At 43.7% G+C, this 27,394-nt stretch overlaps 1 protein-coding gene across 1 annotated transcript; it reads left to right on the top strand.

Moving 5' to 3' along the window:
• Nucleotides 1-5,665: 5,665 nt before the first annotated feature.
• LOC109404018 (cysteine--tRNA ligase, cytoplasmic) lies at nucleotides 5,666-24,714 on the top strand. The gene is made up of 3 exons (XM_062856193.1): nucleotides 5,666-6,646; nucleotides 6,712-7,647; nucleotides 24,116-24,714. Exons 1-3 carry the CDS (start codon nucleotides 5,873-5,875, stop codon nucleotides 24,611-24,613), a joined length of 2,208 nt encoding a protein of 735 aa, XP_062712177.1. The 5' UTR covers nucleotides 5,666-5,872; the 3' UTR covers nucleotides 24,614-24,714.
• The last annotated feature ends 2,680 nt before the right edge of the window (nucleotides 24,715-27,394 follow it).

The following is a 27,394-nucleotide window of genomic DNA, read 5'->3' as shown; positions in this document are numbered from 1 at the left end:
GTCTTCCAACACGACGGTCGATGACCCTCAAAGCTACGAGGAAGCGCTCAACGGGCCGGATCGCGAACAGTGGATCGCGGCCATGCGTGAGGAAATCAAGGCCCTGGAGGAGAATCAAACGTGGGAGGTAACCAGTCCTCCAAGCGACCGGAAGGCAATCCGGAACAAATGGGTCTTCAGGACGAAACGAGGACCGACTGGTGAGATCGAGCGGTACAAGGCCCGCTTGGTCGTGAAAGGGTGTTCGCAGCGGCCAGGAATCGACTACGACGAAGTATACTCCCCGGTGGTGCGGTATTCCACCATCCGCTACCTCCTCGCGCTGGCGGTGAAGCACGACCTCGATATAGAGCAGATGGACGCTGTCACTGCATTCCTTCAAGGCGAGCTGGCGGACGAGGTCATCTACATGGAGTTTCCACGAGGATTTGCTGGCACCTCCAAACAAGTGTGTCGCTTGCGGAAGGCAATGTACGGGCTCAAACAGGCGAGCCGTGTGTGGAACAGCCAGCTAGACAAAGCGCTGAAGGATTTCGGCCTGGAGCAGTCGAAAGTGGACCCATGCCTGTACTTCCGGGTCGACGGTGAGAAAATGATTTTCGTCACCATTTACGTGGACGATTTCTTGATTTTCACCAACGAAGCGAAATTGAAGCGGAGATTGAAGTCGTTCCTCCACAATCGCTTCAAAATGAAGGACCTCGGCGAAGCAACCTTCTGCCTGGGATTGAGGATCACGCGGGACCGGAAGAACGGAGAGCTGTGGGTAGATCAGGAGCACTACATCGACAGCGTGTTGCGGCGGTTCAACTTGGCGAACTGCAACCCAGTCTCCACGCCGGCAGAGGCAAGCATCAAGCTGGACAAATCGATGTCACCGGCGACGCCGGACGAGACCCGCGAAATGAAAGAAGTTCCATACCAGGAGGCAGTGGGCTGTCTCACCTATCTGGCGCAAGCGACGCGGCCGGATATCAGTTTTGCGGTCAATCAAGTCAGCCAATTCAATTCGAATCCTGGGCGCGGTCACTGGAATGCTGTGAAGCGCATCATGCGGTACCTACGAGGTACGAAATCAAGCCGACTGACGTACTCGAAGGATCGGGCATCGAATCTAGTTGGCTACACAGATGCCGATTGTGGAGGAGAACCGGACTCCAGGAAATCCACTACTGGGTACGTGTTCACCTTCATGGGAGGAGCTGTGTCGTGGAATGTGAAGCGGCAACCAACAGTAGCCTTGTCCTCGTGCGAAGCGGAATACATCGCGCTTTCCCGCACAATCCAGGAAGCACTTTGGTGGCACCACTTCCAGTCACAGATGTTTGGCATGCAGGGAATTCCAATCCGGTGCGATAATCAATCTGCCATCTGTATTGCTAGGAACCAAGGGTACAATCCACGGACGAAGCACCTAGACATCCGGTACCACTTCATCCGGGATGTGCTACAGCAAGGAATAGTCGAGCTGGGATATGTGAGCACGAAGCAGCAACCTGCGGATGGGTTCACGAAAGCCCTGGCGAATCTGAAGCTGGAAGAAAACAATAGGTTAATTGGATTCTTTGCTTAGGGAGGAGTGTTGTAATCGTAGCAGGCATCGAAGTAAGCAACGATGACCAATGAACCTATGTACTAGTATATAAGATACCTTAGCAACACCATAGCAACGCCTAGCAGCGCGTATCACAGTAGGCGGTTAAATTCAAATAAAATTTGTCTCATTAGTCTCTAGTCAACGAACCAAACCAGACGTTTTCTTTTACTCTGCAAAAGTTGGTGACGACAGCAACTGTGGCAGCTCGGAAATCTATTTTTAGACCGTCGGTAAGCGGATGGGGAGGAGAACGACAAAAAAAGACAAAAAAGGCGAAACCGATCAACTTTTTGTGGATGCTGTCGTGAGTACCTGTGCGTTATCCATCAGGGGTCATGCACAAATTACGTCACGCTTTTAGGGGGGAGGAGGGGTTTGGCATAACGTGACGACCCATACAAAAACTGTTGAGGTCCCATACAAAAAGTGTGACATAGAGGGGAGGGGGGTTGAAAAAGGTTGATTTTTGCGTGACATAATTTGTGTATGACCCCTCACGGCCAAAGCTGCACTTGGAAGTTGGCGTGATGGATTTGCTGCACCTTCTTCGTTGTGGCGATGTTGGGGTAAGACCGTGGCCGTTCGCAATGCTGTTTTATTTTGTACAAGGGGTTGGAAACTCTGACACCTTGTGTGAAACACCCATTTCACACACCTAAAACACCTTTCGACACCTTTTCGACACCTTTCAAATATACCACCATGATCATTTTTTATTTTACTGGCATCATTGTTTTGCCGATGTTTATATTTACATTTTCATGCAATGTTTATCGTCACCATCGTCACAGTGCGGAGCCGAACAGGCAGCAGCTAAAATATATACCAGCAAGGGAAGATTCAAATATTACGTCCATCGTTTTTCGGGATTTCTAGACCCCCCTCCCCCCTCTGTCACGCACTTTTCCTATACCCAATACACGTACTGTCACACTTTTCTAGACCCCCCCCCCTCCCCCAAATCATGGACGTAATTTTTGAACGTTCCCCAACATCGGACAACCAGGTACGTTTTCTCCGGAGCTTCGAACCGCCGCGCTTAACGGAGTAGGTGCACCTGATGGACGAAATCCTGTCCAACATCACATAAACCGTATGATGAAAAGCGACAAGTTAAAGGCGGACAAAATGACCAGAAGGCGAAGGAAGAACAGTAAAGCTCTCCGCATTAGAACCATCACGACGGAGTGATTCCAACGAACCGTCGTCATCAGTCGCAGCCCGGTGCTACCGCTACTTCCTCGCCACTACAGCAGCATAAAATCGAAATGAAGGAGGTCGATTACCAGACCCTCAGCACCGGCGACATTGTCATAAGTAAGATCTTCGATGTGGAAGTACATAGTACGGAGAAAATCGTGAATAATAATCGATTTGAATAAGGATGGCCTTCAATGTTTTGGACGAGATTTGAACTGGGCCTGAAAGCCGAAAGGGTAAGTTTGGGGTTTTAGGTAGAAAAAGAAAACTTAGAAAAAAACATGTTTTCATTTGTATTTTTAGAGGTGGTTTGCTTCATTTAGCCAGTAGCAATCGAAACGGCGCTTACACCGGATCAAAATGATTCAACTCTTCCGTGGTGATTCGACTTTGACGACCATCGCCATCAAAAGGACTCAAAAGTACGACGGAAGTCCAATCACAGCCTTCGGTGGTGAAAACCGGAAACAACCGGAAGCGCCTGTTCAATTCGAGGACTTCGATGCGCCTAAAATTAGAGAGACTACCGCCGGCTGTCATCATCGAGAATCTGCTGTTTCTGTGAGGTTTGCAAGTTGCAATTTACAATTTCCGAAGGGAAAACATCACGAGAACTTTGGAATCACATGTCCCAGGAGATGGAACCATTAAACGAGCGATGCAACCAGGAAATAGTAAAAATTGGCCAACCACCCGCAACTTAAATCACCTCGACAAATGAACGCAACTGTCCCTGGTCAGTTACTACCGAGTTCAAATGGCACCCGATCGGAAAACGGATTCTTATTTAGAATCGATCGATATGCTTGATACCTCCTAAGAGAAGCGGGATGAAACCAACGGAAGCACCGGAATGGATGGACACGGTCCCTGAATCAGAACCCGAGAAAGCTTTCAAACCAAATCTTCCAAGAAGCACCAAATCGATCCAGGTCTACTCCGGATTTCCTCCGAAAAGGATCCGAAACCAACATAGAAGCCGTCCCACACAGGGGGAGCGATTTATGCTAAAAGAAATAGCTCGAGAAATCACAGACGCCGGGAGATGAAATGCGCCGAGCAGAACCGGAAGAATAAATGTTGAATTGACCTATGAGGAGATCTATGGTTAGGATACTTTTCCGCGCAGGAACTTCAATTTTGATTTTTTTACTTTAAATTATTAGTACATAGCATCTTTTGAATTTTGTTCCGAAGAAACACGAATCTTACCCAGGAAGTATCCCATACCCAGGAATTTCTATTCTTGGCCATCAACATTTTATTTTGGTGCCGCTTCGAAGATCATCTCAACTACCATGCAAAAGAGCGGCCATCATCTCAACTACCATGCAACTGTGAAAACTGCGGTAGGAGGCGTTCTTCACCATATCGAAGTATAAGCTTGGGTATAAGGTGTCCCTTGTCCTGTACCTTTACAGGCACATTAGATCGCACGATTCCTGTTACATGGTTCGATGCTCTTTGACCATTCCTATTAGCTGCGGTCGCACATGATAGAACACCCGCACGGTTGTCAATTCCCGCAGTATGTTTCGCTGGTTTCGCTTGACAGGGAATCTTCAAAAGTACTACGCCAAATCAAATCCTCTCTGAAACCGCAAAAGGAAAACACTCCTGAGTATCCGATCATCAAATCAGTTTCACACCATTATCTTTCAAAAGAATAACGCGTCTTTCTCCGGCGCAAGCTCCCCTGGTGTCGCTTCCAAACCGATCCAAATTTTTCGACTGCAATAGCAACCTGTTCAAGAAGGATTTGTTTCATCGGCGATGGCAACTTTTGATTCCTGGAATGAAAATTGTTGCTAAATATTGGATGTGTTAATCAATTTATGGGATTACTTACAGGAATCGTTAATCCGCTACATCCGGCCCGGCAAGGTAGACCGATTTTGGTTACAACCGCTTCAATTGTACACCACCGGCGTTGAAGTTTGAAGTCAATATCAAAACAAATGATGGTGAGAGAATTTCGGAAGTGTTGCCAGAATTTGGAAAAAAATGACGTCTATCACATCAATTGTCAAAAACGTCAATGCACCGAAAAACACCCAAAAACACCCGATTAGCACACTTCGACACCTTCTAGGGTGTCAGAGTTTCCAACCCCTTGGTGTTTCGTGACGTATTTCTCGTCACTTGCGTGTGTCTAGAGCATTTTGATCAGTTGTCAGTTGCCCCAACGAACGAGCACGATTCGCTAATCGGGGCGCAGTCATGACCCAACCAGCGAATCCGGACTGTAGGTTGTTTAGTGTATAAAATATTGATATTGTTCATGCAGTTGAAAATCGGAAATTTTGACACGTGATACTCGATGTTTCTCCTAAACCGACGTGTCGGACGTACGTCGGACACAGTGCGCTGGATAAAGGGCCAGGGCCGCTGTCCAGTGCAATACGTCCGACGTTAGGTTTCACGCATGGATTTTGAGAAATTGTCGATTGTCGGGTGTGGGAAAACTTCGGGTTTCAACAGCGATGACAATATTGTCGGGCCGCCACCAAACCGGACGTCGCACAATCAAGTCGCGACGCGACCCAACTTGCGACGTTTTTGAATCATGTCAAAAGTAGTGCGCATCCTTCCCGTTGCTGTCAGCAACACAGCGCACTAGATGCGAAACAGTCCGACATACGGTTTAGGAGAAAAATCCGTTTTCGCGTGTCAAAAATTCCGAATTTCAACTGCACGAACAATAAATAACTAAAAGTTGACGAACAAGAGAAATAAATTTCCCTCTCACCTAGAAGCCTTGCATGTAAAATAATTTGAATTAACAAATTGTGTTCCGATTTGTTCCCGTTCCCTATCTCTGAGCTTGAGTTTGAAACGTCAACATCGTCAAACAAAAAACTTTTTTGTGTCTGTCTTGTGTCGAGTCGTCGTGGTTGGATGATTAATCGCGTGCCGTGCCGGATTTTCTGCTCTGAGTGTTGATTCCAAAATCTAGTGTAAAACGCTGCGTGTGTTGCGCTATATTTATCAAACAATATTTTATTGTTTTACATATCCGGCTGGTCCGTACTTCTGTGTTTGTAAGCAGGCTGTTTGTGAAACCCGGCACGAGTAATGGCGAAACGTGTTCAAACGACGTGGCAAACTCCGATTCCGGCGAAGGAGGAACCGAAGCTCCGGTTGTACAACAGTTTGACCCGGCAGAAGGAGTTGTTCGTTCCGAAGGATGGCCGTAACGTTAAGTGGTACAGCTGCGGCCCAACCGTGTATGATGCGTCGCATATGGGCCATGCCCGGTCCTACATAAGTTTCGACATTCTAAGGCGGGTGCTGACGGATTACTTCGGGTACAACGTCCTGTATGTGATGAACATCACTGATATCGACGATAAGATTATTAAACGGGCGCGGCAGAACTACCTGTATGAGCGGTATGTGGAGCGGACTTCGTCTTTGGAGCAGCTGCTGGATGATAACAAGGAAGTGATGGAAGCGTTCCAGGGAAATCTGAGCAAAACGACGGATCCGGACAAGAAAGCCATGATGGAACGGATGCTGGAGAAGTTGACCGCGGCCGTGGACAATCTAACGCTGGCGGTAAAGAGCGGCGAGGATGGTAAAGTGAAGGACGCTCAACGCCGGTTTCTGGAGGATTCCAAGGATCCGCTGTCGGATCTGTTGGATCAAAAGGAGGGTGCTTCGGTCAATGAGAACTCGATCTTTGAAACGTTGCCACGATTCTGGGAGGATGAGTTCCATAAGGACATGAATGCTTTGAACGTGTTGGCACCGGATGTGCTCACACGGGTGAGCGAATACGTACCGCAGATTGTGGATTACATTCAGAAGATTATCGATAATGGGCTGGCATACGAAGCAAACGGTTCGGTAAGTTGATAATGATTTTGAATTTAATTTTATTGCATCATCAAATGGAAATATCTTTGTTGCAGGTTTATTTCGATGTAGCTGGGTTCGATAAGCGTGACAAACACTACTACGCTAAGCTGGTGCCAGAAGCGTACGGAGACGCCAAGTCCTTGCAGGAAGGCGAAGGAGATTTAAGCACCACAGAGGATCGCCTGTCCGAAAAACGATCACCAAACGACTTCGCTCTGTGGAAGAACAGCAAAGCCGGTGAACCATGGTGGAATAGTCCGTGGGGAAAAGGACGTCCAGGATGGCACATCGAGTGCTCTGCCATGGCATCGGACATTTGCGGAGATTACCTGGACATTCACACGGGTGGAGTTGATCTGAAATTCCCTCATCACGATAACGAACTCGCTCAGAGTGAGGCCCACGACGACAGCTCGGAATGGGTTAAGTATTTCCTTCACACGGGACATCTGACCATCGCCGGGTGCAAAATGTCAAAGTCGCTCAAAAACTTCGTGACCATTCAGCAGGCTCTGCAGAAGCACACTGCCACTCAACTGCGACTTGCATTCCTGTTGCACTCCTGGAAGGACACCCTGGATTACTCTGAAAACACGATGGAAATGGCCGTCCAGTACGAACGCTTCCTGAACGAATTCTTCCTCAACGTCAAGGACTTGACTCGGCACGTGGTCAGCGGAAAGCCACGCGATCAGTTTAACCTTTGGACCTCGGTAGAATCCGATCTGCAGCAAAAGCTGAACGCCACCAAGGAATCCGTCCACGCGGCCCTCTGCGATAACGTCGATACCCGTTCGGCCTTGGACGCGGTGCGGGATTTGGTATCCCACAGCAACGTTTACATCCGGGATCACAAACAGGAGTTGAATGCGTTGCTGCTGAGGCGAATTGCAAGCTATATCACCGATCTGCTGCACGTTTTTGGTGCTATAAATGGACCAAGAGGAGGAATCGGCTTCCCCGTGGGAGGAAGTGCTGGAACAGCAGATGTAAGTAAAGTGCGGTTTGTAATAATACTTTCTATAATGAAACTTTACGTGAAAGCCTTTTTTATAGCAGACTATGAATGCACAGTTTTTCGTTCTGAAGTTTCTATTTAGTGAAATTATTTAAATTCTTGGGAGTATAATTTTGGAAAGCATTTGCGAAGAATTGCGTCAAGAGACTGGATTCATAAAATAGTCGTTAGTGGGCATCACACGGTGTCAAAATTTTGATTATTATCGAACTTTCATGTACACTGAAGTTTTTTTTTACGACGGTAATGGTCCCGCGTAAAAAAAACCGCGTTATTTCAAGACCCGTCGTAAAAAAAAACCGCGTTTTTTCAAGACCCGTCGTAAAAAAAACCGCGTTATTTCAAAAAACGTCGTAAAAAAAGTCAAGTCACGTTAGATGTGGTGCTGACTATTTTACGCGTGTTTTTGAAAAAACGCGGATTTGTTTTACGACGGTTTTTGAAATAACGCGGTTTTTTTTTTAGGACGGACCGCGTAAAAAAACCGCGTAAAAAAAAACTTCAGTGTACCTCGGATTTTTCTTCATAGAATGTTAGAATTGCGGCTATAATTTATAAATCCAAAATTTTAAAATATTCTATCGGGGAAAATTTGAGTTAGATGAGTTTTTAGCTATTTTCCATACTAAAAATCAATAAATTATCATTTTAGCCCAAAAAACGTCCCATACAAAATGTATGGAAAAATTTTCGTCGATGAAATATTTTCTAGTTTTCCAATTATGAATATATAGCCCAAATACTAATCATTTTCGAAGAAAAATCCGAGGTACATGAATAATAATCCTTTCGATAATAATCGAAATTTTGACACCGTGCATCATAAACCTCAGCTTTCCGTGGTTGATCGTGACATCAGTAGGTCGGCTCCAGAGGCACGTTCTCCTGCATTTAGGAAATTTGTGCCGTGGTCAATCGTGACATACTTTCAATCCTAAAACCGCAAAGTCATCCGAAGCTTGTGAGAAAAAATATTACCGACAGATCACCTGGTGGTGCTTAACATAATTTATTGGTGTTACAAACCGTTTCCCAGCAAAATCAAACTGTTGAGCACACTAAACAAAGCCAGCAAGTGTCCTATTGGGCAGGTACTGTCCATGCTATCGCTTAAGTGTCTGATCACGTTGCGGTCTTTGGCAAAGTTTTTTTTCGGCAAAACCGAAGCCGACGATTCCGATAAAAGATGATGCCATAATCCGTGATTCCTACAAGCTGTCGTAGTTTAGCTTGTCTCTGAACAATCATCGCTTTTGTAAATCCGTCCGTAGGTTGATCCGTCGTGAGGATGTACTCCAGCAGAACGTTGTTCTGTTCGAGACACTTATTAACAAAATGGTAACGAATGCTCATGCTCACGTGCTTCGTTCTGCGGTTGTAGGATCCATTTCTTGCGATGCTGATTGCAGACTGATTATCGCAGTAGATAGGCATCGCTCCAACTTCCGTGAACCGCTGATTCTTCCACCAAATCGTTACTTGAATTACCCGCGAGAGCGACATGTAGGGTATGTGTGCCATCTGTTACGAACGCGAAGCGTGAAGTACATTTGAATCCACACAATTCGGAACGAATTCCTTTCCAACCATTTCCTACAACTAACCAAGCGAGCCGCATCATAAAACCCCAAACAAATTCGAACAATCATGACCTACCACAATATAATAGGGCCCGCGATTATAAACGTAGAGCAGAGCGGCAATGTTTATCAGCATAACGAAGCAAAAGCTATGCGGCTGAGGGACTCGACTGACTTTGAGCAGTATGATAAAATAAACAATCTGAAACGACACCCGATGGAAACCATACCAATAGCCTAGCAGATCGGCAGCATTCTAAATGTAATCAAAATCCATCATTGAACTTGATCTTGAAAATTAGGCCAGCTGAGCATCGGGATCGTGCAAAATATGAATGGTAGATCTAATTCTGTACAAATACAATCAAATCATGTAGCTAGAGAGATTGCTCAAATTCTGGAAAATTCTCTCTTCGGAGAAGAAAATATTTCTCCTGTGAAAACACGAAAAACCATGTACCCGCGAAAGATCATTTGGCCGCTCATATATTCATGTTAAAACACGTACTGAAAGTGTAAATGTGTAGATCGTAACGAGAGCCGCTATTTCATCATCCTTTCAGGAAAGATCATGTGTAATTTTTGGTAGGCCCTGCGGCTATAAAAGAGGAAGATCAATAAAGACGACAGTCAGTTTTGTTTTTGGACTCCACACTGGATACCTCCCGGATAAGTATTTTGCTACTCAAATTCCTTTGATCCTTGCACTTGCGAAGCTTAAATTATTCTGATCACTTGATTGGATAATTCAATCCTTCAAAAGTGTTGATACTTAGAATCGTGGAAGTCTAAATCATTGGATCGGTCAAACTTTTTCTCACTCTGGTAAGCCAAGGTTCCGAATGCGAGAAACGTTGGCATGAGTCTAGAAAGGCCTAAATCCTATCACACACGATTTGGACGTTCGATTTTAACTATTCTCCTTCTTGAACCTCCTACCCTGAGTGAGTAGTATCGGTGTTCGAAAGTAACGCGTTCCGTCTAGTCTGTTGGTTGGCACACACGGAATGTAATACCGTATCCCTTCGCAACGGTACCGTGAAACGATTGTGGGTTTCGTCATCCTGATGATCGTCGATTCATCATCGCGATAGCTGTGGACAAGAGTGCTGCTGGATTCAGTAAGTATTTGGTCTAGTCCCACCGCAAGAGGAACACCACACCCCGATCGTGCTGCCAATTGGAAGATTGCGCCCCGATGCCAACGCCAACACCATCAGTAATCTCACGCTCTCATTTTCATCCTATCCGAAAATAAGCGATTACGGCACCGATTGGTTCCGTTCTTTTTGTTTTCATGGGTGCTCACTTCTAACAAAAAATACAAAAGTAAGAAACAAAACAAACAGCGCTTCAATCCTTTGTTTTTCGTAGGATGAAAATGGGACCCACATGCTTAATAAGGGAACCAATACCCTATTCCGCCTCGCACGACGAAAGAGCAACTGATGTTGGCTCTGCTTCTTGACGCAGCCAGCTTTTTCATCGACGTCCCCTTCACATATCGGATGATACGCTTGACTGCATCCCAGTGCTGTCTACCAGGATTGGCAGACAATTTACTTACAGCATTTATCTGGATGTGTGTGTTGTATTCGGTACTTTCCGCATCTCCATAGCCTGTGCAACGGTTTTGGGAGCTATTGATTTCTAGAACTTGATGCTTAAATCGGCCGGGGTTGCTACCGGTTCAGCGTTCGTCATCCCAAAGTGCTGAATTACCTCCTCAATGTAGACTTGTGGGTCCAATGAAAGTCGTCCTTATATCCGATCTCTGGCGATCCGAATTGCCAGGCAGTGCATGATTTCTAAAAGGGTACCTCTCGCCACAATTTTCATGCTACCGTTGTTGGTTGTCTCTATGTTGTGCTCCAAAGTCTTCTCGTCGATGATACTTTGATTTGCTCGTGCCATGTGGCACTTTGTTCCAGAGTCGAAATACCACGCGGCGTTTTTAACGTCTCCCAGAACTCCGCCAAGGATGATTCTTTTATTCTGGAGATACACTTGTGTATGTTCAGAATTAACAAGAATCATTGTTGCCGGTTCCAAGCCCGGGTAAAGGAGGAGGATATATGTGGTGATGACCGTAGCCACACGAATGCCTAATACGGTCTAACCCCGAATCTACGGTGTAATGCGACCCGTGCCTATGGATGCATGGCTGGGGGGGTGAAACAAATACTCAGTCGCGAACGGAGCCTGTGGGGTACCAGGGAGAACCCCACAGTATTCATCCCTTGCTGCGTTAATGCAGGGCTCTGGCGCAGTCGACCTTTACTTCCCGTGCGACTCGTGGGAACAACAATGAGCAACAACAACAAACAAAATAAAACAACAGGTGCCAACTGCCTCTCTCAGCTGGAAAAAATGGACACTGACCAGGGAGACTCGCTGGAGCAGCTCGAAGCACAGCTAGATAGTAAATCACTGGAAAATCTGTCCAGTTGTCCATCGATCAACTTGGACACTCCAAAGAACTCCGAGATGGAAGACAGCGACGAGGACGATCGAGTAAGCGTCACTATCAAGACATCAAGGGGATCAACCGTTGCAAATCCGGAACAATCTCAGCAAATGGACCGAATCAAGCTAAGTGGTGCCGGTAAAAAGCGACTGAAAAAACTGCTAGATCAGGGCTATGACAAAGACGAGGCCTATCGCCTTGCCTACAGGCCAAGCGTGCAGTCAGAACCATCGAAAAGGCCTAGAGATGACCTATCGAGTGGTGAGAAGCCACAACCCAAAAAGACAAAAGGGACATCAACACCAACGGGAAGGCCGCACAAAGACCATTCTCGGAAATCCCTAGCCACATCATCGGTGAACATCCGGCTGCAACGGCAAAGAGATCCAAACTTCCAAGATGGAAGGGCAGAGGCAGATGCTGTCCACATGCAACCCGGTACCTCTAAAGTTGCGAATAAGACAAACGAAGACGCTGAACGCTCCAAACCCGGGAAACTGAAAGTCCCAGGTAAACAGGCTAAAGCTGGAAGTTGCAGTCAACTCGGGAATACGAAGGTCCCAGATAGGAAAACAGAGGCAGCAGCAGGGCGAAGTCAACCCGGGAAACCGAAAGTCCCAGGCACGAAGCAAAAAGCAAAAACTGCTCATACTCTACCCGGGAATATTAAAGTCCCTGGTAAGGGGGCATTGGCAGTAGCTGAGAGTCGTCTATCAAGGAATCTAAAAGTCCCAGATAGGAAAACTAAGCCCACTGCTACTCAAAATCCGCTATACACGGAGGTTGTGAGCCAAGTACGCATAGGAATAATACCAAAGGACTATCCGACTACAGCTCTAACAACACAACAGCTAATATTGGTACAAGACACCATTATTAACAAAGTAGTGAAAATCGGGGAACAGATGTAAAACCGATTTTCAGAGGCTGCACCATAAAAACAGGCTTCCTTGTTATCAACTGCCACGACCAGGCTACAGCGGACTGGTTAAAAAGGATAACTCCGAGCCTACTTGTATGCGAGGGAGTTGAGTTGATAGCGGTCGACGAAAAGAACATTCCTAGATCGGAAATCTTGGTAGCCTACCTGCCAAAAAGCGCCACTAAAAGCAACGAGCAAATAATGGCATTCATCGAGTCACAGAATGACATGGACACGGATTCCTGGAGAATTCTGCAAAGATCTTCCCCTAACGGGAATGATGTTGAGCTGGTTCTCACAGTGAACGAGGACTCAATGCAGAAATTGACAAGATGGGGATTTCAAATCAACTACTTGTATCACACTGCAAAACTACGTCGGGTCAAGAAAAGCAGGATCGACAAGCAGGACAGTAACACTGACTGTAGAGAGGTTCAGGATATGGCAATGGAAACGGAAGTCGCCAGTATGATACAGGGCAAAGACCTAGGGAACACGCTGCCGGGCCCTCAAGTGGACCAGCAGCAACAAATTCCTGGGCCAAGTCCGGTAAATACTACTGGTGATGAATGTGAAAGTTCGTCTAAAACTGAATCCCAAGAAGGAACTGCTAAAACGAATCCGAAAAAGGATAATAACCGTGGTGAGAACAACAGTAGTTCACTGGGAATGCAAAAGAAGGTCCCAGAAATCTCCAAAGAGTCCACCACAAAAGGCACAAAAACTAAGCCGACGATCCGCCAGTCACAAAAAAGCGGATCGTCAACGCAATGACCAACATAAAATTGGTTCAGGCAAACCTACAGCATGCAAGAGGGGCATCAGGCGTACTTTTGCAAAGGTTTGCCAAAGAAGACCTCGACCTGGCGTTAGTACAGGAACCGTGGGTCAACAATCATAGGGTGATGGGCCTTACTACACCAAAATGTAAGTTACTCTATGATGATAGCCATCCTTCTCCAAGGACAGCTATCTTAGTAAATGGAAGGATTAATTTTACTCCTATTACAGAATTTATCAAACGAGACATCGCAGCCATCAGGGTGGAGGTTCCAACAACCAGGGGTAAGTCTATCGTTAATATAGCATCAGCTTACTTTCCTGGTGATGAAGAAGAAGCTCCGACGTCCTCAATCTGCGAATTTGTCACCAGCTGCAGACAACAAAACCAGCAATTTATTATCTGCTGCGATGCCAACGCTCACCACACTGTATGGGGAAGCAGTGACATCAACAAACGAGGTGAGTCCCTTTTAGAATATATTTCTGCTAATAACATTGATATATGTAACAGAGGGGACAAACCCACATATGTTAACTCAAGGCGACATGAAGTACTTGATTTAACACTTTGTAGCCAAATTCTAACAGATAGAATTACCTCTTGGGAAGTATCTGACGAGGTATCTCTCTCAGATCATAAGCATATCACCTTCTCAATAGAGAGGGGAGAGACCGTGAGGGAATTCTATCGAGACCCCAGGAACACCAACTGGGATCTCTACAAGCAAATTCTTGCGAACAAGCAACCTCTGCTGGACGAAAAAATAAGAACAGCAGAGCAACTAGAAGAAGCTTCTAGGATGGTCACTAACAAAATTATACAAGCATACTACGAAAGTTGTCCACAAAGGGAAAGGAGTTCAAACAGGAAAGTCCCTTGGTGGAACAACGCTCTACAAAAAATGAGGAGGAAAGTAAGAAAACTCTTCAACAGAGCAAAAGCAACTTCGGATTGGGGCCAATATAGAAAGGCTCTAACCGAATATAGCACTGAAATAAGGAAAAGCAAACGAAGACATTGGAGATTCATGTGTGAAAACATCCAATACACTTCAGAAGCGGCCAGGCTTCAAAAAGTCCTTTCTAAGGAACACTCAAATGGCCTAGGCAACGTTAAGAAGGATAATGGCACATTCACCAGAAGTCCTTCAGAAACATTGGAAGTACTGATGGAAAAACATTTCCCAGGCTCATTTGCTGTTGATGAAAATTCATCGGGACAATTGAGGACAAATTCTGGACGCAATATGAACAGAAAAGATGCACTCATGGAATCCCGAAAAATTTTCACAGTGGCAATGGTGGACTGGGCAATAAATTCCTTCGACCCTTTCAAATCTGCTGGAGAAGACGGCATTTTTCCGGCGCTAATACAGCACGGTAGGGACATAATCATCCCTGCTTTAGTTGAGATGTTTATTAGTAGCATGACACTGTGCTACATTCCCAGTTGGTGGAATAAGGTAAGAGTGATATTCATACCAAAAAACGGCAAACGGGACAAAACACAGCCTAAAGCATACAGGCCAATAAGCCTAACCTCAATTATACTCAAAATAATGGAGAAGATTCTGGATGAGCATATCAAAGGCTCGTTTTTAAAAGCTCACAAGCTAAATAAATTACAGTTTGCCTATTGCAAAGGCAAGTCGACGGTAACAGCCCTTCACACGTTAACACAAAAAATAGAAAAAAGCATCAAATACAAGGAAGTAGCGTACTGTGCATTTCTTGATATTGAAGGTGCGTTTGATAACGCTTCACATGCTTCAATCAGATCAGCTATGTATAAACGGGGCTTTCATGGCTCAATCGTTGACTGGATCACTGCAGCGCTGAGAAATCGATGTATTGTCTCTAGACTGGGCGAATCAACCATTAAAGTAAGTACGTCTAAGGGCTGTCCCCAAGGAGGTGTACTTTCACCATTGCTGTGGTCTTTAGTTGTTGATGACTTGCTTAATAGTTTAGTGGCAATGGGATTCGAAGTCATTGGTTATGCAGATGATATCGTGATAGTGGTAAGAGGGAAGCATGATGAAACGCTATCAAACAGAATGCAAATAGCGTTAAACTACACTCTTGCCTGGTGTAAAGGAGAGGGATTAAACGTAAATCCCTCAAAAACTACTCTTGTAATTTTTACAAGAAAAAGAAATGTCAATATAAAGGCACCGTCCTTGGATGGGGTACAGTTGACATTCTCCTCCAGGGTGAAATATTTAGGAGTCATACTAGATAAAAAACTGAACTGGAGTGAACATCTAGAGCATGTAGTAAATAAGGCAACAACTGCTCTTTGGGCCTGTCGGAGAGTGATCGGGGGAAAGTGGGGGCTAAAACCCAGGATAGTTCATTGGATCTACCTGGCAGTTGTTAGACCCAAAGTCTCTTATGCCTCTCTAGTCTGGTGGCCTAAAACCAAAACCAAAACAGCCCAACGAGTGCTGGCTAAACTTCAACGTTTAGCAACAGTGTCAATAACAGGAGCTATTCGAAGTACTCCTGGTTCAACACTAGATGCCTTAATGCATCTGCTACCCTTGCACCAATTTGTGCAACTAGAGGCAAAGAAAAGTGCCTTGAAGTTAAAAAGATATAAGAACATCTTAGAAGGCGATCTAACAGGACATTTGAAAATCTTAACCAATGTTACTGTAAATCCACTAGTAATACAAAATGAAGACTGGATGGAACCAAAATTCATCTTAGATATACCATACAAAGTTTCGATTGATGATCGGAGCGTATGGGAATCAGGAGGACCAACGGTTCGACCAGGATCTATTGTATTCTATACGGATGGATCGAAAATGAGTGATAGAACTGGGGCTGGAGTATATGGACCCAGGACTAAACTCGCCATACCAATGGGTAAATGGCCAACGGTGTTCCAAGCTGAAATTCAAGCTATTTTGGAATGCGCTGCCATCTGTCTTAAAAGAAAATATAGACATGCGAATATCTATATCTTTTCAGACAGTCAGGCAGCTTTAAAGGCAGTCTGCACATTTGAATGTTATTCTAAGCTAGTATGGGAGTGCATTACACTACTGAAGGAACTGGCTGGAAGGAATACTGTAAAATTATTCTGGGTACCAGGTCATTGTGGAATTGCAGGCAACGAAATTGCGGACCAGCTAGCTAGGGAGGGATCTCTGGGTGCCTTGTATGGACCGGAACCCTTCTGTGGAGTATCATCAAGTGCTCTATCGATGGAGCTAAAAAAATGGGAGAAACAGAGCGTAGGAGCAAACTGGCATACTGCACCTGGAATATCCCAGTCAAAGAGATTCATCGTGCCAAGCGTGAAAAACACGAACACACTACTGAAACTTAGTAAACGCGAATTAAGTGTGTACACAGGATTGTTAACTGGGCACTGCCCATCTCGACACTTTCTATTGAAGCTCAAGAAGATTGAATCAGAAGAATGTCGGTTCTGTGGTTTCAACTCTGAAACCTCGGAACATCTACTTTGTGAGTGTAGTTTTCTCTTTAAGAAGAGAGAACGTTATTTCGGTGGATGTATCATGCATCCCCGAGATATCTGGTGGAATATAAATCCCAAGAAGGTAGTGGCTTTCATTTTGGAAGCTATTCCAGACTGGGGTATAATGCAGGCCTAAAAAAAAACAATCGCTAGTTCTTAATACTAGTGAGTGTACTAATGTACTGCATAAAGCAACTGGGTCTTACCAACAATAGATCAATTAATGGTCGCAGTGGTTGTGTACCCCTACAGGGAAAAAAAAAAAAAAAAAAAAAAAAAAACGTCTCCCATCGCAAAGATGCTACACAGTCCTTTCGGGTTTGACTTGAAGCGCACCGAGCATTCAGTAGCGAAATGTCCTTGCTTTCCGCAGCTGAAATACGCCTTCTCTGCCTTCGCTCCGTGGGGTTCCCTCCGTCTCGCGAGTGTAGAGAGGCCCGTCATCACTGCATGTCTTCGCATCTCTACTTTCCATCTTGACATCTGTAGGATTTTCGCTTTGACCGCATCCAACGTTAGTTTCGCTCCAGATCCCATGGATCATGGCTTCATAATATACCGGCAATCCCATTAGCAATAGCGCCAACAACCAGGAGTCATCCACCATGAATCCAATCGTCGATAGCTTGTGGCTGGTACTGAAGTTCACGTAATAGGTATTCAACGCTTGAACAGTTCACGAGCCAGATCGAAGTGAGTTTGCGCAGGAGTCAAATCTTCCGGGTCAAGCCAGAGTCTTGAAAAACTTCGGCCAGGGCCAGCTTCTTCCAAGCTTCAGCTGTATCGGCCGCATCGTTAACTAGACTATAGTTATGGCTATGGCTTTCCAAACTGAGGCAAATTGTTATGCCTGCGCTCGCATCTTGAGATCAGCTGCAACGATTTCTCCTTCAGCAGGTTTCATGACACTCCAGCTGTCTTCACAGAACAGTATCATACGCATCGTGAAGGCCAAGATCGAATAATTTTCACGCCCCTTCAGCTTCTCTATGGATCCCGTAACATGAAAGCTTCCTGCTTCAGTTCGACTTCCATTTCTGCAGCCGTCTTGAATTCCGGAACATTTTCTATTCGGGTTCATCTTGATTCTTCTACTTCTTTTCGGTTACGGACTGGGGCAATAACCTTCCGTCTTGAAGGGCTGTTTGCAGATCAGAAGGAATTTCTCGGCCTATCTTGATGCATGTTGCAAAGAAATGACAATTCAAATGGCAGTCACTGTAGAAAGTTTCTGCCAGGAATCGGTCAAGAAGTTTCTTGAGCGATTCTTTTCGAACGCGAAACTGGGCTTGATAATGAAAAACTAAACAGACCGTTGAACGTAAAACAGCTAGTGGAATGATTTATTGACCGGCTATGAACAATTATTGGTTGATAAGGCTAAGATGAGTCGTGGACTATTAAATATACAAATTCAATAAAAAAAATCATCTAGAAATACCGCTACAAGCTTGACTACAAGAACTTATTTACTGAAGTTTCGTCAAGGTTTCTTTCTGGAACTTATTTTTTTTTTCATTAGCTCTTGGAATGCTTCCCAGGATTTCTCACATGTTTCTTTCCGTATTTTTCCACGCCAGTTTTTTTGGTATTCTTTTTTGAATTCCTTCCGGATTCCAATTGGCATGTTTCCAAGATTCGAATATTTTTTTCTGGGATTCCTGAATGTGTACCGAATTCTCCTGGACTTTTTCACGAGGATCCTACAGAATTTTAGACCCTAGCCAAAATCACAGGGTTTGACGGTATTAAAAAGAAGGAATAAGTTAATTGTAATTCTTGTAATGAAAATATCACCTTTAACACTTTAATGCGCCTCGAACGGTTCATTGCGAACCGGCTGCTTCAGATGGAGTATAGCTGATTTATCAGAAATGCTCGATAAACAGGAGGAACCTGCTGGGGCCTAGTAGTTTCTATACCCAGAAAACAGTTCCAGTAGGTTGAGTCTGGTAGGGTTTTGAGAGTCGTAGTGAGTCATAATGGAAACATTATTTGTGTTTTGTGACGAATCTTAGAATCTTTTTGGAGTCAGCAGACTTTGAATTGTTGTCTGGGCTTTCCACTATTCGGTTAATTTTATCAAATACTCTAGAAAATTCAATTCAAATATGAAATAATTAATAGTATCTCGTGTATTCAATTTGCTAGTACATAGGTCTCAACATTTGATGTGCTTTCGTGATTTAATTTTCTCTTTAATTATTTTTATATCTGATAGTATTGTGAGTAAACCCCAATATGTTTCGAATGCCTAATACTAATAATTTTTTCTTGCAATACCTACCTTGATACCTTGTTGGCTACAAAGTAACTTTACTCCAACGCCGAGCGTCGGTCTTGGGCGATGTTCCGCCAGTTTCCCCGAACGTGTAGGGATCGTAGATCTTCTTCAACCGCGTGCAGCCAGCGAGTTCGCGGCCGCCCACGAAGTCGCCTACCTCTACCGGGTTCTCTGCTGAATATTGTTTTCGCTATTCTTTCTTCCGACATTCGCACTACGTGTCCAGCCCACTGAAGTCTGCCGTATTTTATACGTTTCACAATATTCGCATCTTCGTACACTTGGTACAACTCGTGATTCATGCGTCTGCGTCACACTCCATTTTCTTGTTTCCCACCGAGAATTGTCCGCAGCACTTTGCGCTCAAAAACTCCAAAAGCTTTTCGGTCTACCTCCTTTAACGTCCACGCTTCGTGACCGTAGAGGGCAACCGGAAGAATCAGCGTCTTATACAGAGCGAATTTTGTTTGTGTTTGCAAGTTACGGGACCTAAGCTGGCTACGCAATCCGTAAAAGGCACTATTCGCAGTTTTCTTGCAATATCAATTAAAAATAACTACAAATACTAATAGTGGGAAGTGCAGCATTTAATAGTGATTGCTTATAGATTCGAAGCTAACGTGTGATCAAGACGAAATCGACAAAAACTGACTACTTCGACTTTCACTAACGTAGACTAGAGACGAACCAGCCAAGGGCTGAAAGTCTCTCAAATAAAGATAAATCAATCAATCAATTAACGTAGACTGTTTATGACAAATTAGATATTTTTACCACAGTCACAGACAATCAGACGTAACACTTGCGATATTTCCATCGACCACGCGTTTAACGATCATTTTAAATTTTCATAGTTGTAGCTTTCACAACCAGAGGCGCGCGCATCGTTTGTCTATGCGTTTGACGTTTCACACTAGCGCCTTCTGTTGACGACATTGCACAGCACAGTGATTCGTGCAACTTTTCAACCAGGTGATGGTAGTGTGAACTGGGCGATGGATTTCCATGAAAATCGTTTAAGTTGTTACGTCTGTTTGTCTGTGTTTTTACATTTTTCGACTGATTGTATGGAACATGGAAGGTTTTCTTTAATTTGGACCTATTTGGACCGATGCTGATAGAGCTAGGGATGTGGACGAAATACAACTTTCAAAGATAAGAAAACAGTACGTGGATCAACAAAAATGGACATAACGAATACATCGACCATCTAACAGATCATAGGCACATCAAAGATTACTGAACTATATGGCACAACCTAAATTTGAACAATAACACTCTTTAAACCTTGACATGACAAAAAAATTGATCATATAACACTTTCACACATTCTACCGTAACCTTCTGAGTCAGTACGCAACAGTGTCTTACTGGACGACATGTTCCGTGCACGGCTGGTGAACTGCTTCTGAAGGATTACTACGTTCTCTATCCTATCCAAAGGCCTAGTGAACTGTCGTTGTCCGCGCAAACGCGAGACGATTGTGCGCACAGTGATGGGAGAGATTTCTACGTCCCTCGGCGTGCCGCTAGGAACTTTAAAAAAAAGGATCCTAAAAATCCTAAGAATTTTAGAACTTCTTCCAGAGGTTTTATTCGGTATTGCTCTCAGAGTCCCTCCACAGGGTTTTCCCTGAAGTTCCTCCTGCGTTTTGCCGGAAGAAATTTTCGTGGGATTTCCACCCGGATTTACTATCCCGATATCTCCAAAGAGTTTCTCTCGGAATTCCGCTTGAAGATTTTCCGCGATTCCTTCCGATGTTCTTCACAAGATCTTCCCGGAATTTCTCCGAGAGTTGCTGCACAGCTGTTATTTATGGGATTTCTACTACAGCTACTCCAAATTTTTCTTAAGCAGGTTTTCATTTTTTCTTCAAAAGTTCCGGGATTTCTTTCGAAGTGTCCCCTGTAATATCTTCATGAAATTTTGGTGTGCTGTCTTCCAGAGTTTCTCCTTAGATTTCTGCAAGAGCTTCAACCAGGATTATTTCCCACGTGATTTTTTTTTTAAGTTTTACCTGAGTTTCATCTCAGAGTTTCCTCCGTGATTTATCTCAAAAGGTATTTTCCAATGTTGGACCTGGGAGGTCTTCGTGAGAGTTTTTTTTTTCTAAATTTATCCTGAACTTTCTCCTACGATGTTTACAGATACAGATTGCTGATATTTCTCATGGAGTTATTCTCGTGATTTCTTTCCGGGCTTTTCTGCCGTGAATCGCATATCAGTCCCATCTTTGCTGGATTTCCTATGCAAATGGGACTGATATGCAATTCAGGGCAGTTTTCCTCGTACTATTTTTCCGCACAACACTGAGATTGTATTTTAACATATTTTCTCGAAATTATTCCCATACATTCCCTCGAAATCCCTGCCGGAAATTGTCCAAACATTGTGGATGCCCTTTTTGGGCTTTCGGTAATAGTTGTTTCCGAAGTTTTTCTCGGAATGTCCCCTGGGATAACTTACAAACTTCTTTGTAGAAAATTCCCCAAGAAACATTTTAAGGAATCCAGGTGGCGAACGGGCGTTACGTGCCGTTATGTAAAAAAGCAGTAAAAAATTCTGCTAATACCGGACCGGACGCATAGAAAAGTAATTGAGGTCAGAAAGAACTTGTTCCGATACCACAACATCGTGTGAGAAACTCCGCATTGAACTCTTGAAGAAATCTGGACAGGAACTTGGGGCTTCTTAGAAAAAAGCTCTAGGAGTAATTCCGATAGAAAATATAAGGGAAAATCAAGGATGAACTCTGAAAACCTCAAAGAGAAATCCTGAGTTGAATTCACAGCGCAACTTTTTTTTTGTCTCATGAGCAAACTTATGTGTCTCCGAAGGATGTTGGGCCGCTGAATCTGAATCCGGGCTCAGATTTGCTCCGAAACGTCACCATTTTGAGCTATACCTCAATTTATAGGGCAAAATATGCGATTTTGGGCTTTTTTGACTGCAAGCCATTAAGCATGGAAATATTTTTTTTTAAGCAATCAAAAGGTTAATTCTCGGATACTTATTCAAAACGACGTATCAACATAGGATTTGCGTATATTATACGTCGTTTTGAAAAAGTATCCGAAAATTGGTCAATTAACATCTAAATTAACGACTCATGCAAAATATTTCGTTTTACCTGATCAAATTTGATAGATTTAACCCACGAGCGATCGCGCTGTTGTATTTTGTACAACACGTTGAAAAATCTCGCTTTTTATATTGTCTATCCGGTTGGAATCAAGACCGACATTCAATCAAAAATTTTCTTGGTCCACAAGTGTCGCAAGTTGGGTCGCGTCGCGACTTGATTGTGCGAAGTCCGGTTTGGTGGCGGCCCGACAATACTCAGCATTAGCGTGGTGCTGACGCAGGTAGTCAACCGCGCGAGTTACGGAAGGTTAAGCATTTTATGTTAGTATGAAAACTTGCATGCAACTTTTGGAGGGTGACTTGTATGGGAAATATCGTATTGTCTATCCGGTTGGAATCAAGACCGACATTCAATCTAAAATTGTCATTTTCTTGGTCCATAAGTGTTGCAACTGTTTCGCATCTAGTGCGCTGTGTTGCTGACAACAACGGGAAGGATGCGCACTACTTTTGACATGATTAAAAAACGTCGCGAGCTGGGTCGCGTCGCGACTTGATTGTGCGAAGTCCGGTTTGGTGGCGGCCCGACAATACCTAACATAAATCGCTTAAAACTATCAAATTCGATTTCGTGAAACAAAATATTTTGCTTGAGTCGTTAATTTAGATGTTAATTGACCAACTAGCCTTTTGATTACTTAAAAAAAATATTTACGTGCTTAATGGCTTGCAGTCAAAAAAAAAGCCCAAAATCGCATATTTTGCCCTATAAATTGAGGTATAGCTCATAATTGTGACGTGTTGGAGCAAATCTGAGCCCGGATTCGGATTCAGCGGCCCAAAATCTGTCAGAGACACATAAGTTTGCTTTTGAGACAGACCAAAAGGTAATTTTTGTTACGCTGTGTTATGTGCGAAATTCCGCGAGGAAATCCAAAAAAAATATCAAGATTTTTGTGAAAGAAATTTGCGGAAAAACTTCTGCAAGAACCTCATGATCATGAAACTGCCTTGAGAAAACTGTTGGTAAGCTATCCCGGAATACTACAAAACAAATCCCTGAAGGAGCTTTAGATAAGTTAAGAAAGGATCTCCGGGAGGAATCCAGCTAGAAACACTGGGAGCATATTCGGAAAACCACTGGAAAATTTTCGAGAAATACTCCAGCAGAAACCCCGGAAAAACACCTTCGAAGAAGGAATTACTATAGAAAGCCAAGGAGGAATCTCGAAAGAAATTCAAGGAAGAATCATCGATGCAATTTCTAGAAAAATCCTCAAAGAGTTTTCAGAACGAATTCTTGGGAGACTTCCAATCCCTGAAGGAACTTTTTACTTCTGAAAGAGTTGTGTTTCTATATTCAACGGAATAGCCAAAATTATCGGATCACCAGTTTTTATTCAAAATTGTTGATATGGTTGCGTAATTTTCAGTAAATGAATGTCTTTTCTTTTTAGAAGAAATTTCGGTAAAATTGTCGAAACAAATTCTTCCAATTGACCCTAAAGAACTCTGGTAAAACATCTATTAAATATTCTGTAACCGATCTTTGTTTCATTTTCGAAGAAGTTTAGCGACAAAGTGCTTGGACGAATTGAGCTTTTGGGTGGAGTTTTTTCGGTGGCATCTTGCCCATTTTCCCTCAAAATTTTTACTAAATTTCTGAATAGTTTTGTTTTAGAAAAATATATAAATTTAACTAAAATTTGATCTAATTTTTCAATTATAAACTTTCCAAATTCCCCCTGGAAAACTCAGGAAATTTTATTTTGGTATATGAGTAGACACCCTGTTACAATATCTTTTTTATTGTCTCCCTGAACAGCTCGAGGAAACCGTTATGCCTTACCTGGCGGCCCTAGCCGAATTCCGAACGGCCGTACGAGAACAGGCCCGCACCCTGAAAGCCACCGACATCCTACAGTTGTGCGATCAACTGCGTGACGACATTCTCCCGAACTTGGGCGTCCGTTTGGAAGACCGCGAGGGAAATGCGTCCGCCCTGAAACTGGTAGATCGGGAAGTACTGCTCAAGGAGCGTGAAGCCAAACGGGCCGAGGAGGCTCGCAAGGCGGCCGAAAAGGAACGCAAAAAGGCCGAAGCAGTCGCTGCTCAAGCGGCCAAGTTCGCCCAACGGAAGATCAACCCGGTGGACATGTTCCGCGCCGAGACGGACAAGTATTCGGCATTTGATGAGCGTGGTCTGCCGACGCACGACACCGAAGGAAAGGAAATCAGCAAGGGCCAGCAGAAGAAGCTGCAGAAACTGCAGCAACAGCAGGAGAAACGCTACCAGGAATACTTGGACTCGCTTAAAGCTTAAGGCAGGATTTTTTTATCTATACTTTTTTTGTGATAAGATGAAACGATAAAACAATGCATAGTAATAAAGGCTTTGCAACTTTCTAAAAGAGATTGTAGTTTATCAAGTACGGCTAATACAATACTTATAAAGGTAATCACGTTCAAATGTATGCGTGCCTTTTTTGTAGATGTAGTTGTGAAACTGCGAGGAAAATATTTGCACTCTTGCCCCGGACGTTAGTTTTATCATTATTTACCCGTTTTACCCAAATCGATTGGGATATATTTGCATATGCAATCTGAGTAGCCTTTCAATCGGCGTGCACAAAAATTATTAAATATTTTGAAAATATATTTTATGGGCTTTACCTAATAGGAATACTTAAAAAATGAGTAAACATGTCGTTTTACTCAATGCTTGATCGAATTATGCAGAAATTGAGATAGGCCTTTAGGAGCCTATTGGAAAGAGAGGCTCACACTTATTTTAGAGTCCCTTTTTCGGCTGTTCCAATTTTGATGAAAGTTTGGATTGCCGAAGATCAGTTAGTTTTGACTGAACACGTAGTGATCGCGCAGCGGATAGGACCTATATTACGTTGTGTGATATTAATTATTAGCGGAATAAAATACAACCGATTTAAAACCGTCCTGCCATGGCGGAGGCATGATAACTTCTGATCTTTTCTTTACTATTGGTCAATTGATTACATGTAGTAGTATAGGAGTAGGGTAAATGTACACATTGTTGACGTTTTGCACAAACACTAACCTTTAGGGAACGTTCAAGAATTACGTCCAACATTTGGGGGAGGGGGGGGTCTAGAAAAGTGTGACAGTACGTGTATTGGGTATAGGTAAATTGCGTGACAGAGGGGGGAGGGGGGGTCTAGAAATCCCGAAAAACGATGGACGTAATTTTTGAATCTTCCCTTAGCGAAATTAAAAGCTTTAAAAATATTGCACTTGCACATTTCCCATCCCACTAGACCCCTTTCCCCGTCCCTTTCGCAGTTAGTATTGTCGGGCCGCTGCCAAACCGGACGTCGCAAAATCAAGTCGCGACGCGACCCGACTCGCTACGTTTTTGAATCATGTCAAAAGTAGTGCGCATCCTTCCCGTTGTTGTCAGCAACACAGCGCACTAGATGCGAAACAGTTGCGACATTTGTGGACCAAGAAAATGGCATTTTTTGATTGAATGTCTGTCTTGATTCCAACCGGATAGACAATATAAGTACGGGATCGTAAATGAAACTACGATTTTGCATCGAATCGTTTCGGTGTCTTCTGCTCACTTATTGCCCGCATAATAAAATACAGTTTGTGTTAATATCCACACAGTATGTCTCCTTTATCTGTTACTGTACTGTATCTCGAAGAGGTGCTTTAATGTTGAAACTATGAAACTCGAAGCATTCAATCATAAAGAACGGTCTATGTAGCGTATACAAAGCTGTAACAATATGTTACATTGTGCAGAAGTTGTCGAATAATATAGTGATGAACACTCAGGGGGCATGGTGGCAATATAGAATGACCTTTTCTCAAACGGTTTGTGATTTTATTTGTGCAACACACTCACACATGCGCGTTTCACTATATGCCACTTAAGTTCAACCAGGCCCCTGACACGGCCTATATCAATGCATTGGAATCATGGTAGACAGGATGTCCTGGGCGCTAATAAATAGCGCCCACTGTCAAATGCGAAAACATCAACATTTTTTTGTTTAACGTTTATTTTGGTTTGTTGATCAGTTTTTGGAGTCATTTTTTCCACCTGTTATGATCACAAAACACTTCAAACTCGCTTTAATATTAATGTACGGTAAGAGGAGCACCCGATTAGTTGAATAAAGCAACCCAACAAACACGCATTGTAAATGTGATTTCGTGTGTGACTCACAACATCAAACAAAAGCTGCGTTTGTTGATTACACGCTCGTTTCAATTTGCATGAATATGAGTATAAGGCAGTAAGATGTTGGCTACGATATATTTCATTGATGCCAGGGGCCTGAGTTCAACAGTTTGTGAAATAGTATTGTCTATCCGGTTGGAATCAAGACCGACATTCAATCAAAAATTGCCATTTTCTTGGTCCACAAGTGTCGCAACTGTTTCGCATCCAGTGCGCTGTGTTGCTGACAACAACGGGAAGGATGCGCACTACATTTGACATGATTAAAAAACGTCGCGAGTTAGGTCGCGTCGCGACTTGATTGTGCGAAGTCCGGTTTGGTGGCGGCCCGACAATAGCTTGCATTGGTATCTGTACCGGTCGAACTTTGCAGTTTGCATTTAGTAGAAAAAAAAACAAAATCTTTCGCCCGCGAGCGGGTGAACATAATAAACTGAAAATTTGCCTCGGAAAACGTTTTAAAGCACTTGGAGCGGTCTGGCTGAAACAAGGGTAAGTTTTGTATGACTTGTAAATTTGTTTTTTTGTGCCATATCTCATCAAATTTCAATGGGGCACGTTCGGTGTAGTACAGTAGACGTTCGGTCGGTGCAAACGGTTTAACTGCAATGCTTTTTAACTGCAAGTCCGGTAAGTGCAACAAATTTGCAGTTATCGCACCGCCAAACGTCAAAACCGTGCGCCATGTTAGCCCTAATGAACAGTCCAGTGGCGTAGCCAGAAATTGTCTCTGGGAGGGGTTTTCAACGGTCAATGATTCCTTTTTTTGATTTTACACTTGCATCTTGTAAACAGTAATGAGCAATTGTATTCGTAGTTTGAAAATAGCGGCGCAGCCGAAAAATTTTTTCGTCGCAAAGCGCTTTATACTGAAAA

This window comes from Aedes albopictus, chromosome 3 (genome assembly GCF_035046485.1).
Source record: "Aedes albopictus strain Foshan chromosome 3, AalbF5, whole genome shotgun sequence".
Taxonomy (NCBI): domain Eukaryota; kingdom Metazoa; phylum Arthropoda; class Insecta; order Diptera; family Culicidae; genus Aedes; species Aedes albopictus.
This window is presented reverse-complemented; position numbering and strand designations above follow the sequence as displayed.